At 46.0% G+C, this 17,520-nt stretch overlaps 1 protein-coding gene and 1 long non-coding RNA gene across 2 annotated transcripts in view; one reads left to right on the forward strand and one right to left on the reverse strand.

The window, feature by feature from the left end:
- Nucleotides 1-9,199, reverse strand: part of LOC142819417 (uncharacterized) — a 43,862-nt gene extending 34,663 nt beyond the window's left edge. Inside the window, exons 1-2 of the long non-coding RNA XR_012897300.1 lie at nucleotides 8,683-9,199; nucleotides 6,867-7,004 (exon numbers count right to left, since the gene is read on the reverse strand). This is a non-coding gene — a long non-coding RNA (uncharacterized LOC142819417). The remainder of the gene's footprint in view (nucleotides 1-6,866; nucleotides 7,005-8,682) is intronic.
- On the forward strand, nucleotides 426-16,817 carry DRD3 (dopamine receptor D3). Its single transcript, XM_006112237.4, has 6 exons — nucleotides 426-707; nucleotides 11,147-11,259; nucleotides 12,476-12,618; nucleotides 13,363-13,559; nucleotides 15,004-15,334; nucleotides 16,019-16,817. Exons 1-6 carry the CDS (start codon nucleotides 426-428, stop codon nucleotides 16,213-16,215), a joined length of 1,263 nt encoding a protein of 420 aa, XP_006112299.3. The 3' UTR covers nucleotides 16,216-16,817.
- Nucleotides 16,818-17,520: the final 703 nt, after the last annotated feature.

The following is a 17,520-nucleotide window of genomic DNA, read 5'->3' on the forward strand; positions in this document are numbered from 1 at the left end:
CATAGCAGTTTTTGCTGAAGAGAGGTTAGCCCTCAGGGTTCTGGCCAAATTTTGCTCTTATAACTACAGTCTGCCCTCCTGGATCCCCCCTGCTCTCGCAGTTGCATTGTGTTTTCAACCAATTCTTATGCCATTGTGCAGTGTTGCTACAGGTTGCTAAACAGTTGCCCCATGCCACATGACCACCTCATTGGGAGAGGAAACATGCATTAGCTGCATCAACACAGCAGCTTAAAATCCTGAATCCTTTTCTCAGTTCATACTCAGGCAATATTCCCATTCACTTCAAGAACTCCACCTGGGCAAAGGCTTCAGGGTCTGGCTCTCAGCCTGTAGAGGGCTGTGGAAGCATTTGGATGAAAGACAGGTCATAGATAAAATTATTGCTGCTCAATGTCTATTTTCAGCTCTCCCTCTGCCTCGCAATGGCGCTCTTCGCGAGAGTCAACAGCTACCTCAACATCACTAGCTCAGTCGCACATCAGCAGGAAAACTCGACAGAGCCTGGCTTGCCACACTCCCATACCTACTACCCCCTCTGCTACTGCACCCTGATTCTGGCCATCGTCTTTGGGAACGTGCTGGTCTGCTTGGCAGTGCTAAGAGAACGCACCTTGCAAACCACAACGAATTACCTGGTGGTGAGCCTGGCTGTAGCCGACTTGCTGGTGGCCATGCTGGTGATGCCGTGGGTGGTATACCTGGAGGTGAGTACATCTTAGCTCACACTGCCGTGTTTAAATAGCATCACCACTTTGGGGCATTTACACAGAGGCCTCTCCTGAATCAGGCAGGAATATCACTGTTGAACATTCCCCATTCCTGTATTTTCACAAGCTGAGCCCAAGGTCCAGACTGGCCCCACCTTCTGGTGAGCTAGAGTAGCAAGAGGCCAGGAGAAAGAAGCTGAATACAGATTTCCTACAAAGTGTAGCAGAGAGCTAATGGGGTTTATTGCTGGGGCTGGCAATAATTTCTAAGCCCTGCTAGCACAGGCGGGTAGAGCGGGGGAGGAGATGGAAGCCTGACTTTCCATTGTCCTGGTTCCCTTGCAGGCAAACACATCAATGCTAAATGGATAGAAAATTGTACCTTTTGGCTTAGAATGGGTGTAAATGACTACATGTGGTGCAGAGCAATGGAGAATCAGACCCTAGAATTCAAGCTCCCTCATACAGAAGCGTAGAGCACAAACTATTGGGCCACTCCTGGCTCACTCACTTTTATTGATGGAAATCCATGATGGTTTGTGACATGTGGGGCTTTTTAAAGCTATTTTTGCACAAGTTCAGCGAGAACGACGTATGAGATATGTAACAATTGTAACTTACGTGCATTGATTATAGTCATTAAGTCCGGCTAAACCTACAAAGGTTTTGGAGGCTGTTATTCCATTAATGTTTCCTTTAAATTGTCCGTGTCATTCTCCTAAACTGATGTGGACTGCACAATCACCATAAAGAACCTGCTCTATTCAGAGGTGATATGAATAGCAACACCGATGGTCATTTGACACATCACAGTGGATCAGAAATGGCAGAATACCATGTTGCATGCCACATCACATTTGTAATTACGTTAATAGCAAAATAAAGAAAAATCTGTATAAAACTATCCCGTTGCTAACATAAGGGATATCTAGTATTAAGGTGTGATATCTATGATCTCAAAAGGAGAAAACAGATGGAATGGAGGGGGAAAAAAAAAGAGGGGCAAAATAAAGTGTAATAAAGAAAAAAAATGCTCAGGAGAGAGAGACCAGATGAATGGAATTTAATAGTGGAAGAGAAATGCTGCTAGAAAACTCTCCTCACTTCAGACCAGTAACAATCTGCACATACAGTATCTTGATATCCCAGGATGAAGAGTGCTCTGTAAGCATTAATGAGTTTGGCAGTCCTTGTGTTATCCACATTTTATGGATCAGGGATCAGAGGCATGTTGGAGTGTGAATTCTATCTCAATGCAGAATTATTTGTGGGAACAGCTTAAGAATGGGAAGATGGTCCACTTTGTAGCAGCACAAAAGAAAAATCTTTACACTGTTGGAACACAGAAGTAAAGTGCCTTATCCAAAGGAAGACAACCAAGAGTACTCAGGAATCCTCCTGACTCCCAATCTACTACTTTGATCACTACACAGCACTTCTATGCATCTAGTAATATAAAAGTGAGAAACTCAAAGACAGAAGGTGGATTTTTCTGTTTGTAGATTACCCAACCTGTTGGCTTCAATCTCCCACCTGTGAGCATCATTCCTTAGTATGAGGGTGACTGTTGCATTTTGTTTAACAATGCAATTTTGGGTCTATGTTTGCCAAGACCAGGGATAGCTGGTCTTGGCAAACATCGACCCTAAATAACTGGGGTTGCTGCGCCAGCCCCACGCTTGGGGGGGGGGGGGTCCCCATGATGGATGCCTCAACTATCCTACTAAAAGGAGGGACCTGGGGGATTAGAGAGCCTGGCACAGGGTGGCAGAAGGGGTCAACCCCCCATACTCATTGTGGCAGTGGGATCTGGAGCAGACTGGCAGTCTTCTCTTCTCTGCCATGCCACCCTCTCCCTGGAGATCTGTGCTCCATTTTCCCACAGCAGCGGGCAGGAGAGCACCCCTGCCCCAGGGCCCTCCACTTCCTGCTGCCATGGAGAAGCGGAGCACAGCAGGCTGGAGGGCAGAACAATGGGGCAGAGAAGGCTGCCAGGCTGCTCCTATTCTCCACTGCCATGCTTAGTGCCGAGGGGGACCCCTGCTGCCTCCCCATGCCATGCCCCATAACCCCTGGGCCAATGAAGCTCAAGGAAGGGGGCAAAGCATGGGTGGAGCAGGGGCAGAGCCTCAGGCTCTGCATCCCCTTAGGAACAGCCAAGGCACATCAGAAGCCTACTGCCATGTGTGTCACGATTTATGGTACAACCAAAGGTGACTGAAGGATTTATATTTACAAGTCATTTGTTACCCCAAAGCACTTGGTAACATTTTTTTAAATAGGCAGCTTTCACCCAACCTGTGCCCTGATCCCTGCACAAGAAATTAACTCTGGATCCTATTGTCCTTGCCCAATGTCATTCAGCCTTTCTGAGAAAGCTTCAGAGATGATGGTAGCAGGCCAACCATGGCAGCATTGTAAAGCCTCAAATTCTTGGAGCCCAGCCAGTCAGGTTTTTAGGCACAGAAAACATCCATTCACTGCAGTGATTGATGATTTCCTGAGGGAACTGAATAAGGTCCAGTCCCATTTACTGATCGATCCTTCAAAAAACAAAAAACCTCACCCTTTCATCCTATTGATAGTGAGCTGCTGTTCACATGAGTGGAACCTCCATGTAGTTTTGGAGCCACAGAGGTAGATGAAATGGTCTGACATCTCAGAATAAGAACATAACAGCCATACTGGGTCAGACTAAAGGTCCATCAAGCCCAGTATCTTTCTGCCAACAGTGGTCAATGCCAGATGCCCCAGAGGGAGTGAGCACAACAGATCATCATAATAGATCCCTCTCCTGTCATTTATTTCCAGACAAACAGAGGCTAGGGACACCATTCCTATCCATCCTGGCTAATAGCCATTGATGGACCTAACCGCCGTGAATTTATCTAGTTCTTTTTTGAACCCTGTTAAAGTCCTGGTCTTCACAACCTCCTCTGGCAAGGAGTTCCACAGGTTGACTGTGTGCTGTGTGAAGACAGACTTCCTCTTGTTTGTTTTAAACCTGCTACCTGTTAATTTCATTTGGTGAACCCTAGTTCTTACGTTATGAGAACAAGTAAATACGTTTTCCTTCTTCACTTTTTCCACATCAGTAATGATTTTATAGACCTCTATCATATCCCCCCCTTTTTTAAGCTGAAAAGTCAAAGTCTTTTTAATCTCTTTTCATGAGACCTGTTCCAAACCCCTAATCATTTTTGTTGCTCTTCTCCGAATGCCAATATATTTTTCAATGCCAATATATGTTTTTTGAGATGAGGCGACCACATCTGTATGTAGTATTCAAGGTGTGGGCATACTATGCTTTTGGGGGTGGGCAACTGTTTGTCCCTTTGATGGCCTCTCTGTCCTGGAGTCCTACAGCACAGTCTTTCATCTCTTATAGCTCTGTAAAGGCAAACATCAGAATACCAATGATACCCAGCAACTTTTCCCCAGATGCAGAAGGTAGCTATCACCAGTATCTGGTAGAGTTTGCAGTCCAGATGCAGATCAGATGGTGGAAGCCAAGTTGGAATAAGAGAGATAAGACTAATTGACAATGAAAAGCACAATAAAGTAGAAAATCAAGTCAACAATAGCTTTCAACTAAGGGTGCATGTTTGCTCCCTGGTATCAAAGCAACTCTTAAATTCGTGTTTTTATGCGGTTCATCATTGCTCCTGGACTCCTTGAGAGGGAATCAATGCCCAGATACAACTTCCCAAATCTGCAGATAGACATACTATTTGGTTCTATATAAGAATGCAACCCTATCATTCAAACTGTTTGAGACATTCACATTAATTTTTTTCCATTTATACTTTCTACCTTTTTTTGGGTCTCTCCATGGCTATCAATTCAATACCTTTCACTGCAATATTTCCAACAGTGTTGGAAAATCTAAACCTTACATTGTGTCTTGCAGATAAAGCATTGGACAGGTAGTTAAATCTGAAGCCAGTACAAGTTTTGCCATGATTTCACCTAGGGGCTCCATTCCCAAGCATGTCATTGCCTCACTATGTGATCTCAGAAGCCTGTCTTCCACTCACCCATGTGTGTCTTAGGTTCTCCATCTGTGAAATGGAGTTAATACCCACTTAATTCACAAGGGTGATTGTGAAGACTAAGTTAGTTAATTGTTATGAAATGCTTTGAGATCCTCAGATGAAAGACACTAGGAAGGTCATAAATATCCCACTAGCATATGTGAATCAGAAAGGCAAACTGGCAAATTCTAGTTTCATTAATGAAGCTAAATGGAATAGAAATAAAGAACAATCAAACATAGCAAAAAAGCAAATTAGGTCTATATTTTTTTTCAGATGTAATAATCTGTGTCAAATTCTGGTCTCAGCTACCCCTGGATAAATATTGAGTAACTCCTCTTGACTTCAATGGAGTTACTCCACATTTACAAGTGCTGATTGGGACAAACGAGAACACATTTCAACCCATCACTTTGATCTGACAGACACCCCTCTTCGATATGCTAGATATCTCGGTATGTAGTCAGTCTAGTCTGAATGTGTGACCCTGAGAGATTGCACTTCAGAGTCTTTTCTGCCAAGAGTCTCTTCATTTTTCACTTCCAGTGGTTCATGTTCCCAGCATTCTGTGCTAATGAGCCCAGAACTTTGGAAGCTACCACATTGGACATACAAATGTCAACTGTGTCATCTGCACCTGGCTTTGATGCAAACCCCTGACTTCTGGTGAAAGGCTTCTGAACCCTCACAGATCTTACGACAGACTTGCAATGAGTTGTGTGTTTGCATCAAACTGTGAAACCAGATAACTTTTGCAACAGAATTACAAAAAGGGTTTCAATATTATCAACTTCACATATTAACAATAAAATCATTAGTTTGGTCTCAAAATATCATTACATCGGCTTACAAATTTAGATTTAAAAAAATAACTTGCAGAGTCTGTTTTCTAGTATCATAATCTGAACCATCGGGGCTTTCAGGCTTTTCTCCACAGCCATATGGGCTAGAAACTTAGGGTACATCTAGACTACATGCCTCTGTCACCAGAGGCATGTAGGTTAGGCTACCAGGCATAGGAAAGTGAAGCGGCGATTTAAATAATCGCCGCTTCATTTAAATTTACATGGCTGCCGAGCTGAGCCGACAAACAGCTGATCAGCTGTTTGTCGGCTCAGCGCTGTAGTCTGGACATGCGGGTGTCGACATCAAAGGCATTTGTCGCCTCCTCATCCCAGGAGGTATACCTGGGTGGTCGACAAATGCCTTTGATGTCGACACCCGCGCGTCCAGACTATCGCTCTGATCAGCTGTTTGTCGGCTCAGCGTGGCAGCCATGTAAATTTAAATGAAGCAGCGATTATTTAAATCGCCGCTTCATTTTCCTATGCCTGGTAGCCTAACCTACATGCCTCTGGTGACAGAGGCATGTAGTCTAGACGTACCCCTAATGAAAACTAAGATTCTCATCTTGTGGGTCTCCAGGAGACTCATGATTAGGTAAGAATCTTCGCTTTCATGAAAAGCACCAGCTAGCACAATAGAACACTGTATTTAGCCCAGCTCTGTTTCTAACCTGTTTGCACATCTCTGCAGGCAGTGTCTCTCCACCAGTGGTACGAGTACCCTTAGGGGTGCTCAAGAGAAGTGTGTGTGTGAGGGGGGAGGGGAGATACGTCAACATAACTGAAGTTTGGAGAAAACTGAATTGTTTTAAGTTCTACAGTGCTTTATTATTTTTGTACTTTTTACACCCAAAAATGTCATCACCCACCCGGCTACAATTAAGTTATTTAAACAAATATGTTGCAATGGTAGAAAAATATTTGTGTGTCTGAAAACTGTAGGTACTGGGGGTACTTATAGTTTTGGGGTTTTTTAAAGGGGTACTTTATAAAAAAAAAGGTTGAGAGACTGCTGGAATGCTAACAGGAAACACAAAACAGCTAGTGAATAACAACAAGATTTTTCAGATATTGGGCAGTAGGACTTTGAAAGGGAGTTGAACAGATGCTAAATGTTCTAGTCACTTAAGCAGTTTTCGGTAACTAAAATCCCTAAGCAGCAGAGTGGTTTCCTTTCAGAGAATTGCCTCCTCATTTGCTTTCTAGATTTCTGCACTTTCCATACTGTCTGTTACATTGGAAGCAAAGATTAACAACAGCACCACTTACTGACTGACCTTGCGTTAGTGTTCCTGAGGAAGGGAATTGGACACCTTTGCCCATCAAGGGGTAGGAAGCCACCTTCGTAACACCATCATTCTGTGCTTCAGACCTCACGCATCACTTTCTGTGGAATCTGGAAGTTCGGATGCAGACTGGGGATAAGAGAGAGCCCATCACTCCATACTTACTCCACAGGAAGTGGGAAGGGAAATTAATTACACTCCGATTCCTCATTAGCTTTCCTGCAGAGCCGCTCTGCTGTGCTGCATCCCCTTATGGGGATGCAGCTGTCTCTTGAGGAGTCCTTGAAGCCATGCTTATCAGGAAGCTAGGGCAGGTTGGCAGGGGGCCAGTGCAAATGTCTGCTTGATATCCAGGATCCCCTTGGATTTCAGGAAATCTGCAGAGTTTGGAAGCTGAACCCCCCAGTCCTTCTGCAAAAGGAGGGCAAATCTAACCTCCTGCAATGAGAATTTGGATTCCTCCTTACTTCTCCCCACAGGCTTCCCCTCTGGAACAGGGGGTCTCAAAGTTTTTGGCTCATGGCCCACCCTGCTCAACACAAACCTTTCCACGGACCTCCAAATAGCCACCCATGATGACAAAATGGGTCTAAAGGGGGACAGGGAATGCTAGATCTGGGTGAAAGGGAAGGTGTAGGAGCAGGGTGAAGGTGGGAGGGGTCTGGCCTAAGGCTCTAAGTGAGTAATCAACTAGTTGAGTCAACTACTCACATTTCCCCCCTCCCTTGCTGCCTCTATCTCAGAGGCAGTAAGGTGGGGGGGGGGGGGGGAAGAGAGAGAACAGGAGCCAGTTCCCCCAGCACTGTCTGTGGTGCCACCTCCCTCCCCACTGCTGCAGAGGCAGCAGTGCGGGGGGGGGGGGGGCAAAAGGAGGGAGGAAGGCTGCTCCAGCAGCAGCCCCTGTTTGTGGGAGGTCCCAACTCCCTGCTGGGACCTCCTATCAACAGGGGCTGCTGCCAGCTGAGCAGGTTGCCTAGCTCAGTCCAGGCTCACACTGGGACTAAACCCTGCTGTGGCTCTGCAATGTAAAATGCAGCAAGAGCTGGGCAGCCTGCTCCCTGCTGCATTTTAAATTGCAGAGTCACAGCAGGATTTGGTCCCAGACCCAGCACAAGGAGAGACTAAGCAGGGCTGCCTGCCCACCTGGCTCCTACTACATTTTAAATGAAGAGACTAGGAGGAGCTGGGTGAGCAAATAACCTGACTCAGTCCCCGGACCAAACCCTTCTAACGTGCTGCAATTTAAAACGCGGTAGGAGCTGGGGAATGGCTGTTTCCCCAGCCGGGAGTGGCAGTGCACAGAGCCGTTTCCTTCCCTCCACAAGCCAGATCAGACCCACAAGACTTGGGGCTCCCCCTCTCCCGCACAGCAGGAGGATGGCACACTCGCACCAACTTTGCAAGCTGTGGTGGGTGGCTGGAGCACCAGCACAGGCTCCCCACTGCAGGAGAGGGCCAAGGCCATTGCAAGATAGTCACAGAGCACACTTTGAGAACCACTGCTCCGGAGGATAAACTGAGACCCTGGCACTAACTGTGCCATCCTTTGCTCATCTGATTATATTTAGTTTACGGATGCCAAGCATCTTCCTGGTTTCCTCTCCTACACAGGCCACTAAGGCAGCAAAAGCTGGGGAACAAGACCTCACTCCAGCCCAATAGCTGGGAAGCAGAGGTGATTATTACAGCCATACCATGCTCCCATAGGTAACACAGTCACTTGGTTTTATTTTTTGAAAGCTCCCTCTCCCTTTTCCAGCATGGAGAAAGGCATAGGTCTTAAGAAGCATGCTGTGGGCAGCCTTACCTAATGGCCAGGACAGGCGGCTGGCTTACTGCTTGATCAGGCCTCATGGCTAAGACCCAAATGAGGAGCCCAGTTACCAAGTCCAGGGAGAAAGCCAGAAGCAAGGCCCAAGAGTCAGAACCAGAGACACAGCAGGCACCAGCACTAGAAACACAGCTGCAAGTACAGAGCTGTACTGAACAACTAGAGAGCCAGCCCTGCTCCAGGTGTTAAGAAAGTGCCTGTTGGAGTCTTCAACCAATCAGGAGGCTAGGTTCATTAGCTGCTTGGGGGAGGGAGAGAAGTACTAGAGGCCTATGCTAGCTACAGAGACTTTGAAGTGCTAGGTTGCTGGTTCGAATGATAATTACACATGAGAAAAGCCGTTCATCAGCAGTGACTAACAATTGGTTAAAATCCAATTGCTCTTCACTGACTTATTACACTTTGTAGTGAGCAGCTGTCCATCTCACAGTAGCCACTCCTTGCTGGCAGTTTCAGCACACAGTTCAGGGACTGAAGGGACAATGGAGCCTGAACAACCGTGTCAGCCCTAAAGCTGGCCCCTCTAGGGTCAACATTCATTTAATTTGTTTTTGAGTAATCTAAAAATGGTGTCAGTGTAAAAATATAACTCAATGTCCAGATCCAACACCTCCTGATCTCACCTGGACTTGGATTCTCTATCACCCACTCAACTTCCCTCCTCCCCAGGAAAAAGCCTGGAAGAATGGATGGTCTTTGTACCATGACTGAAAATTAACAATTTCTGGCTCCTGTGGAACAACGAAGAAAATTACTTCTGGAGTCAAATGCCCCACCTCCATCCTCTTTCCATGTCAACTGGGGGATAGCAAACCTGAGTACCTTTGCTGATCAGAGCTGTCAAGAGATCGCCCATGGTAGGAGGAAGCTGCTGCAATAACCAGCACCCCCATCCTGTTTGAGGATTTATCATTTAAACCCAACATATCCCAGAAATTAACTGGGAGCCAGTCCAGATCACAGAGCAGCAGGGACAATGTGCTCTCTAAGCCCCAATTCAAAGAGCTGGCAGCCACATTCTGCACTTTGCTGATTTGGCCAAAGGGTTTTCAGGTGTAAAGCACATTGCAATGAACCACATCTGACAGGAAAGGTCACAACAGCCTGATCAAGTGCTCCTGGTCATTACTGCTGTCATTGCATTGAAGTGGATGAGACTCGTGCAGATCCTGAACTGTGATCCTGAGTATGCCCTTGATTTTCTGTGGATCACAGTTCAGGATCTGCTAGCAACAATTTCATTACAGGTCCAATAATGGACGGTTCTTCAAGGGCTCCACGGAGCTTAATGATCCTTAGTGCTTTACAACTTAGCCAGTGGAGGTGGCAATCTGTCTATCTTGCCTGGATTCACTGTCAGAGGTGAATCAGTGACATGAGTCTTTATTACAACTCTGGAGACAATGAATGATCCAAGGAGCTATGGCTTGTTCTTCAGTATCTAAATCTAGGAGGTGTTCACATCTGACCTTTGGTATGTTCAAAATTCCCAAAGCTCCTCTTGTAGATTCAACCTCCTGACACTAGCACGTAAAGATGACATTATTATAATCCTGTAATTGAGCCTCTGCACTGGTGCTGAGCTAGATAAAACAGGCATTTATATGCCACACTGTGTGCATAATTTGAAAAAAAATTCTCACTAAAATCTTGAAAAGTTGGGCTGAGCATACGATTTACCCATTACTGGTCACCTCCAGAACATTATTGCACATATTCAACATTATATTTTAAATGTAAAGGAAAGGAAAATAGAAAACCTCAAATTTCACCATCCTTTGAATTCTGGGAAAGTTTGGATTCAGATCTAATAACATTCAAATAGATCTAATAACATTCCGATCTAATAACATTGGCAGCTCAGGCCCTTCTTTAGAACAAGTAAAATAAGATTTCAGACAAGATCCTGGAGAAGTAACTGGATCCCAGAAGAATCTGCATGACATATGAATATGCAGAAGCCCTGGGCAACAGAGTCACTTTTCCAATTCATTGGCTCTGTAATAATTCCAGAAACCAAGCTGGGAAATATTCTTAGCCACTCATTTTTTATTTGCTTTGTCTGCGATTTTCCTTAAACAGAGGACCTATGTATTACATCAGTTGTAATTCAATTTCCAAGGCTGTCTTCATGCTAACATGTTGACGCAGGGGCAGTTTTCTCTTAATTTTCTCACCTTCATTTCCTTGCAGAACACACAGAGCAGTGGAATGGGAAATTAGGACTCCTGGGTGCTATTCTTGGTCTATTACTGTGTGATTTGGGGCAAATTGCTTAAACATTTCAGGCTTCGGTTTCCTCCTCTGTAAAAAAAGGCATAATAATGCAACAATAATGTTCCTACAGGCCTTTGATATCCTCAGATGGAAGGGTGAATAGAAGTGCAATACATTAGTAACCAGTGTGAAGCAAGGCTAATATTCTGAAATTGATGCTCAGGTGACTGGAGGAGTCTGGAATTTCAGCCGTGCCTGCTGTGACATCTTTGTCACCATGGACGTGATGATGTGCTCAGCTAGCATTTTAAACCTCTGTGCCATCAGCATTGACAGGTAGGAGCCAAGAAGATTAACATGAAATTCGGGGTAGGTCTTGGCACTGGGCCTGGAAGGGACAGCAGGCTGGATGTGCCTGCGTAATGGTTGGGTATCGATATCTTGTCTAAACACCAGACACTTACGAGAGTCCTTTCTTAAAAATCTCCAGCCACCATCATCATTAAAACTAGTATTGCTGCTACAATCACGCCTCCCATGTGCTAGATGCTGTGCAAACACAAAAGATGGCACAGTCCCCGCCGGAAAGAGCTATGAAAAGGCAGGGAAACAGAGGAAAAGAAACAGCTTGTTCAAGGAAAATGATCGGGGGTGTCATCCCAGGCCTCGATAATAGAGGGGGGAGTGAGTTAGGCATTTAACGCCCATCGACTTTCAATGGGAGCAGGCACTTACAGTGCCTTTTGCCTGTGAAAGTCTCCCCTGTAAGGTTTTCATAAACACAGCAAAAAAAGAGAAAAATTATCTTGACATGCTCTCTGGTCTTGCCATAGTTGTAATGCACCCTGAAGTGGAGCAGATGATTGGTTATATTGTGGGACTCAAGGGATTATTATTTAAAACAACTTCCAGTGAGCATCTGTGGCTGGGTGCTGGTGATAAAGATGGCCACAAAACTCAGCAGAGGCCTCGGGAGATGCAGCTTTAGGGAACTGAAGCTCCCTGGGGTTGGCGCTGGGGGTTAGAAACACATCCTGCCATTCCCCTTCTGAGATGATTCAGAGGAAACCGTGCAAAACCAGCCTCATAGGGGGCCTGGTCCGAAGTCCACTGAAGTTGGTGGGAGTCTTCTCATGGATATCATTGACAGGATCAATGAGTTGGCTCATGCTCTGAGTTTCCAGATGTGAGAGCTTCCCCAGTTCTCATGGCATCCGCAGCTGGCAGCCTCCATTCTAACATTCTGTTTCACCACTGGGGCAATATCAGCTGTTCAATCAACATTTTATCCTTGGTATGATAAATGACCATCTGCTTTCCTCTTGTTTCTGTTGCTCCTGTTCCCACCCTGCTTACTGCCATTTTAAAACTTTGTTCCCATTATTCAATCTTCTGGTTCTCTCCCCCTCTCCTATATCCACTACTTTCACTATCCTATTCCCATTCCCACACTGCCTTTGTTCCTTCCTGTCAAATCTGGGCCCTTTGTTTTGATCCTTTTCTCCTTTCCTTTCCACCTCCTTTCCCTCTCTGGAGCGGATTCCTTTTGCAGGTACACGGCTGTGGTGATGCCAGTTCAGTATCAGTGCGGCACAGGGAAGAAGTCCTGCAAGAGGGTTTCCATTATGATCGGGATGGTCTGGATGCTGGCATTTGCTGTGTCCTGCCCCCTCCTGTTTGGCTTCAATACCACAGGTAACAATTTCCAGAGCAGAATTAGATATGGGGGGTGCCCAAAGTGTGGCTCAATGGCCAAATGTGGCCTACAAAGTCTGTCAAAGGCAGCTGTTGACAGCTACAAATCCTGCATCTAAATAAGGGCAAGGATTTAATTCGCAAGGAGATCCTATATTTGAGGACATTCTGCAGTTTGGCATTGGACTTTGGGACCTGCTGCTGTTCTAGTCCACTGATCTGTGCTTGATCAGCTCACCCTAGACTTTACCCAGAGAGTGGAGGCATTCATATACCACTGTGATGAGCAGATAGATAGGCAGGCAAGACAGGCCAAGATGTAACTTGTCATGCTGACCTATATCTCTAGAGCTGTATTTGTGTGATGTAGGCCCTAGGCCAGTGTTTCTTAAACTTTTTAAGACTGAGGAACACCAAACAATAATTTTTTTATGAGGAACACCAAGGATTTTTTGTTGAACAAAAAAAAAGAGTCGAGGGAAAGTTATCGAGAAAAAAAAAAGTTGCCTGCCCCTTTAGGGGTGGCCATTTTGAAATCTGTTGTTCTCTGCAGCACAGCTCCGACTGCCTCACGGCACACTGGTGTGCCACGGAACACAGTTTAAGAAACACTGCCCTAGGCTGAATTAAATACAGGCCACTTTTGGCCCATTAGCCATACACTGGTTCACCTTGATGTGCACCAAAACATCCTAAAGTGCATAGCAGCCTAACCTCTTTCTGCTCTCTCTCTCTTTCCTCCAGGGGATCCTAGTGTCTGTTCCATATCCAACCCTGATTTTGTCATCTATTCCTCAGTGGTATCCTTCTACCTTCCCTTCGTGGTCACTCTGCTGCTTTATCTCCGGATTTATTTTGTGCTGAGGCAGAGACAGAGGAAACGAAGCCTCTCCAGGCAGGGCAGCCATAGCATCAGTGTCAAAGCCCATTACACACAGCAAGTAAGACTCACGCGAAAGCAATGTGAACTCATCAAATGTCAGGGCCTTCACTGCCTCCCCTCCCATCCCTTGCACTGACCCTGAGGACCTATTGCTTTGCACTTTCCATTGCTATGTCGGAAACCTGAGTTCGGCTCTTGCTGCTCAGTCAGGGAGGGGGTAGGAGTCAAGACATTCAGTGCCAGGCCCCGAGGAAGAAAAATCCCTCCTGTTGCTCAGCAGATTATGGGCTTTTATGCAAAGCCTTGCCCAGTCCTCAAAGGGGAGGATGCTGTTCTTGAACTTGTACCCATATCTCCACTCTCCAAGACCATCACAGCAGAAAAGGGCACAGCACAAATCAATGTTTTTTTCAGAACTGTGACAGAATGACCCTGACGCATGCTGACTTTTTTTTCATTGTTTAAGGATACTTGAATTATCAGGGTCTCAGAGACTGTAAACTGCTATCGGGCTCCTCACCTAGCAGGCTCCAAGGGGCAAACATCTACAGAATTCTGCTTGCTCTGCTCTGTATGTGACTCCACAAGATGACATTAACATGTGAGGTTTTCTCACAACTAGGGTTGCCAGGTGTCCGGTATTGAACCAGACAGTCTGTTATTTTCGCCTCCTGTCTGGTAAAAAAATTCAGAAAATACTGGACACCTTTTTTTGTTGCTGTTATCTGGCACTTTCTGATTTTTTCCCAGCCAGGAGGCAAAAATCCCAGGCTGTCCAGCTCAATACGGAAGCAGCCTGACAACCCTAGTGCTTACGGGGGAGCTGTTTGGCCCGGCGCAAGGAGGCAAGATGGCGGGTGGCTGCCATCAGCCTGTTAGGGCCAAAAAGCCTCACCACGTGGTTTTTAAAGGGGCCACAGTGTTTTTTTGTTTTGTTTTGTTTTTGTTTTTTTGTTGCTCAACAAACTTTTTCCTGGCATGCTTTTTTTGTTGTTGTTCTGTATGTTTTCTGAAACCACCTGGCAACCGTTCTCACAACTGGAAAATATGGATGAGGAGAGGCAGGGAATACCACTAAGCATAATACGCTCCAAAGTCGGGTGATAGGGAAGTGGAAGGTTCACATCTGGGTCTCTTGTCCATCCCATTAAAGATAAAGCTGAGGCATAGCTCCACAAAGGAATATAGTCTCCTAACTTCCACTGATACTAATAGATGTTAGAAGTCTGAACACCTTTGAGGATCTAGGCCTCAGAGCAAAGTAGAGATTCAGGATTCCAGGTTGTCCCACTGTGAGACAGGGTGCAAAGTTCAGCTCCAGCTCCAAGAATGGATCTGAATCTCCCCAAAGTTTGGGTAATTTGCATCCCAGGCATTGATTCAGGCCTACTGCTTGCCACCAAAAGGGAACAAGGTGCTCCTTGAGCCCCACCTTACATATGGTCTGGCACGGTATTGTTCACCCATAGCACCTGACTTTTCTGTGGATTCCTCCTTTTCAGGAGCACAAAGAGAGGAAATCTTTGCACCATGACCCTCTCTCAGCCCGTCTGCAGGTAAAATCCCCAGTCCAAGCGCTCTCTCCCGAAAAGAAGCTGCTGACCCCCTCTGATCAGCAGCAGTACTGCAGCTTCTGCCACCAAGCTTCCTTCTCCGGGGTGGGGACCAATGGAAATGAGCTAAAAGAAGAGAGGAGAAGCAGCAACCAGGGCTTGGAGGTGCATCAACTCAGCAATGGCAAAACCTTGACCTCTTTGAGACTAGCGAGCCAGCAGCCCCGGACAGTACAGCTGAGAGAAAGGAAGGCCACACAGATGCTGGCTATTGTTCTTGGTGAGTGAGGGGCATTTTGTTTAACCATATCCTGGGGTGGGGTTCAGTGAGGCTGTGTGTTTGGAGAGTGCTTCCAGATCGTCACATGATAGATGCTATTGACATTCAAAATACTGGCGTGAAGTGATATAAGGGACTTTTGTAACTGCAAGCTCCAGCCAGTGTGAATTGTCGTGGCTCCACCAAATTCAGAAAGATCTCTTCTTTTGCAGAAGAAACTGGCAAGGGGCAAGGTTACTTAAAAGTTCTGGATAGTCATCCCAACTTTTGGGAGCCCATCTGGACAGTGATTCTTTTGATTATCGCTTATTTTTTACCACCATCATCCTAGGTGTGTGTCTATAAGAAAAGTCCCTTAGATTATGAGTGTGTGTCTCTCTCTCTCTAAATCAGACTCTACGTTTCTGTTGGTTTCTGTAGTTTAGTGAATTACATGAACCTTAAAGAGCAGGAACCCGTCTGAGTTGGTGAACATGTGCATATAGGAAACATAATTGTGGTAGGTTTCGGGAACCTCACTTTACAAAAGGGGAAATTAAGGCATGGAGCAGTGAAGTGACTTGCCCAGTCACACATGTAGCAGAACGCAGTCTGGAATAGGTATAAGTGGGGGCAACGTTTAGCCCAGAGCAACAGCATGAATCCAAAGTCAATGTGTTCTCTCATCTTTCCTTTAAACCCTAGGGACATTCGTAGTCTGCTGGCTGCCATTCTTCATGACCCACATCCTGAACACCCACTGCCAGGCTTGTCACATCACCCCAGAGCTCTACAGTGCCACCACATGGCTTGGTTATGTAAACAGCGCTCTCAACCCCATCATCTACACAACTTTTAACACCGAGTTCCGCAAAGCTTTCCTCAAGATCTTGTGCTGCTGACAGGGACGGTCCATGGAAGAACAAAGGCTTGATTTAATAATAAACCCAGAAGGGTGAGGCAGGCGGGAATCTACTGAGATTTGTCCCATCGTGAGAGGCCGTATGATTAAACACTTTCAGCCATCAGCGGGAGGAGAATTCAGGGCCTTCTATCACACAAGTCTCAAATACTTCAGCTAAAGAAGAATTGCCATTGATCGTTGCCCTATCAGGGTTTCTATCCCCTGCAAGCTGTAGCCACTAGAAAGCAGCCTGACCCCACATCCTCTAGCAGGTCAGGAGCTGTGTTCTCTGGAATGAAGAGCACCTACCCTAACTAGTGCAAAACAAATGGGAGTGGGAGAAGTTTGGCTGGGCTTCATTCGCTGAATCACAAAGCTCTCACGTGGATTCCCTTAACTGCTTAAGGTTTCCTCAAAAGCATAACTAAAGTTTCTGGGGAGGTAGAGAGCCAAAGAAGCAACTTCATCAGCACCCACCTCAGTGGCTCTCCAATTCGAATACAAGCACATACTGGAACATTAATCACAACAGTGTGTCCTCATTATGGCTACATCTACACTGCGGGCTTCTTGCGCAAGAACTGTTTTACACAAGAGTTCTTGTGCAAAAGGTCTTCCACAAGAGCGCGTCCACACTGCCATGTGCTTTTGTGGAAGAGATGTGCTTTTGTGCAAGAGTGTCCATGGCAGTGTGGACACGCTCTTGCACAAGAAAGCTGATGGCCATTTTAGCCATAGGGCTTTCTTGCGCAAGAAATCATGTTGCCTGTCTACACTGCCTTCTTGTGGAAGAGCTCTTGAGCAAGAGGGCTTATTCCTTGTGGGGAGAGGAATAACTCTTCGGGAAGAAGCCCTATTTTCCGACACTGGACTGTAAATTTACTTGCGCAAGAATGCGCGTGCAGTGTAGACACCGGACAAGTTTTTGCTCAAGAACAGCCATTCTTGCACAAAAAGCCTGCAGTGTAGATGTAGCCTAAGAGTCCTCAGGCATCTCTAGTCTTTAGGACTATAGAAGATACATGGGAGACTTGGAGTCTTTCTGCACCAGTGAGGGGCAACCTAGGCTAGCGAGTGGGCCACGAGTGCTGCTTGCACCATGGCAGCATTTTGACTGGGTGCAGAGAGAGCGCACAGCTCTCACAATGTTGCATGCAATCAGCATGCACCTCACTTCACATGCCCTTGCTTTAAGTGCAAGCACTTTAATGGTGTCAGGAAAAAAACTATGCGTACGAAAACCAGCAGAATACAGCAGCCCTGCACATAGGCAACAGTAAACAAAATGTCTCTTGAGCCACAC

Source organism: Pelodiscus sinensis, chromosome 1 (assembly GCF_049634645.1).
Source record: "Pelodiscus sinensis isolate JC-2024 chromosome 1, ASM4963464v1, whole genome shotgun sequence".
Taxonomy (NCBI): Eukaryota; Metazoa; Chordata; order Testudines; family Trionychidae; genus Pelodiscus; species Pelodiscus sinensis.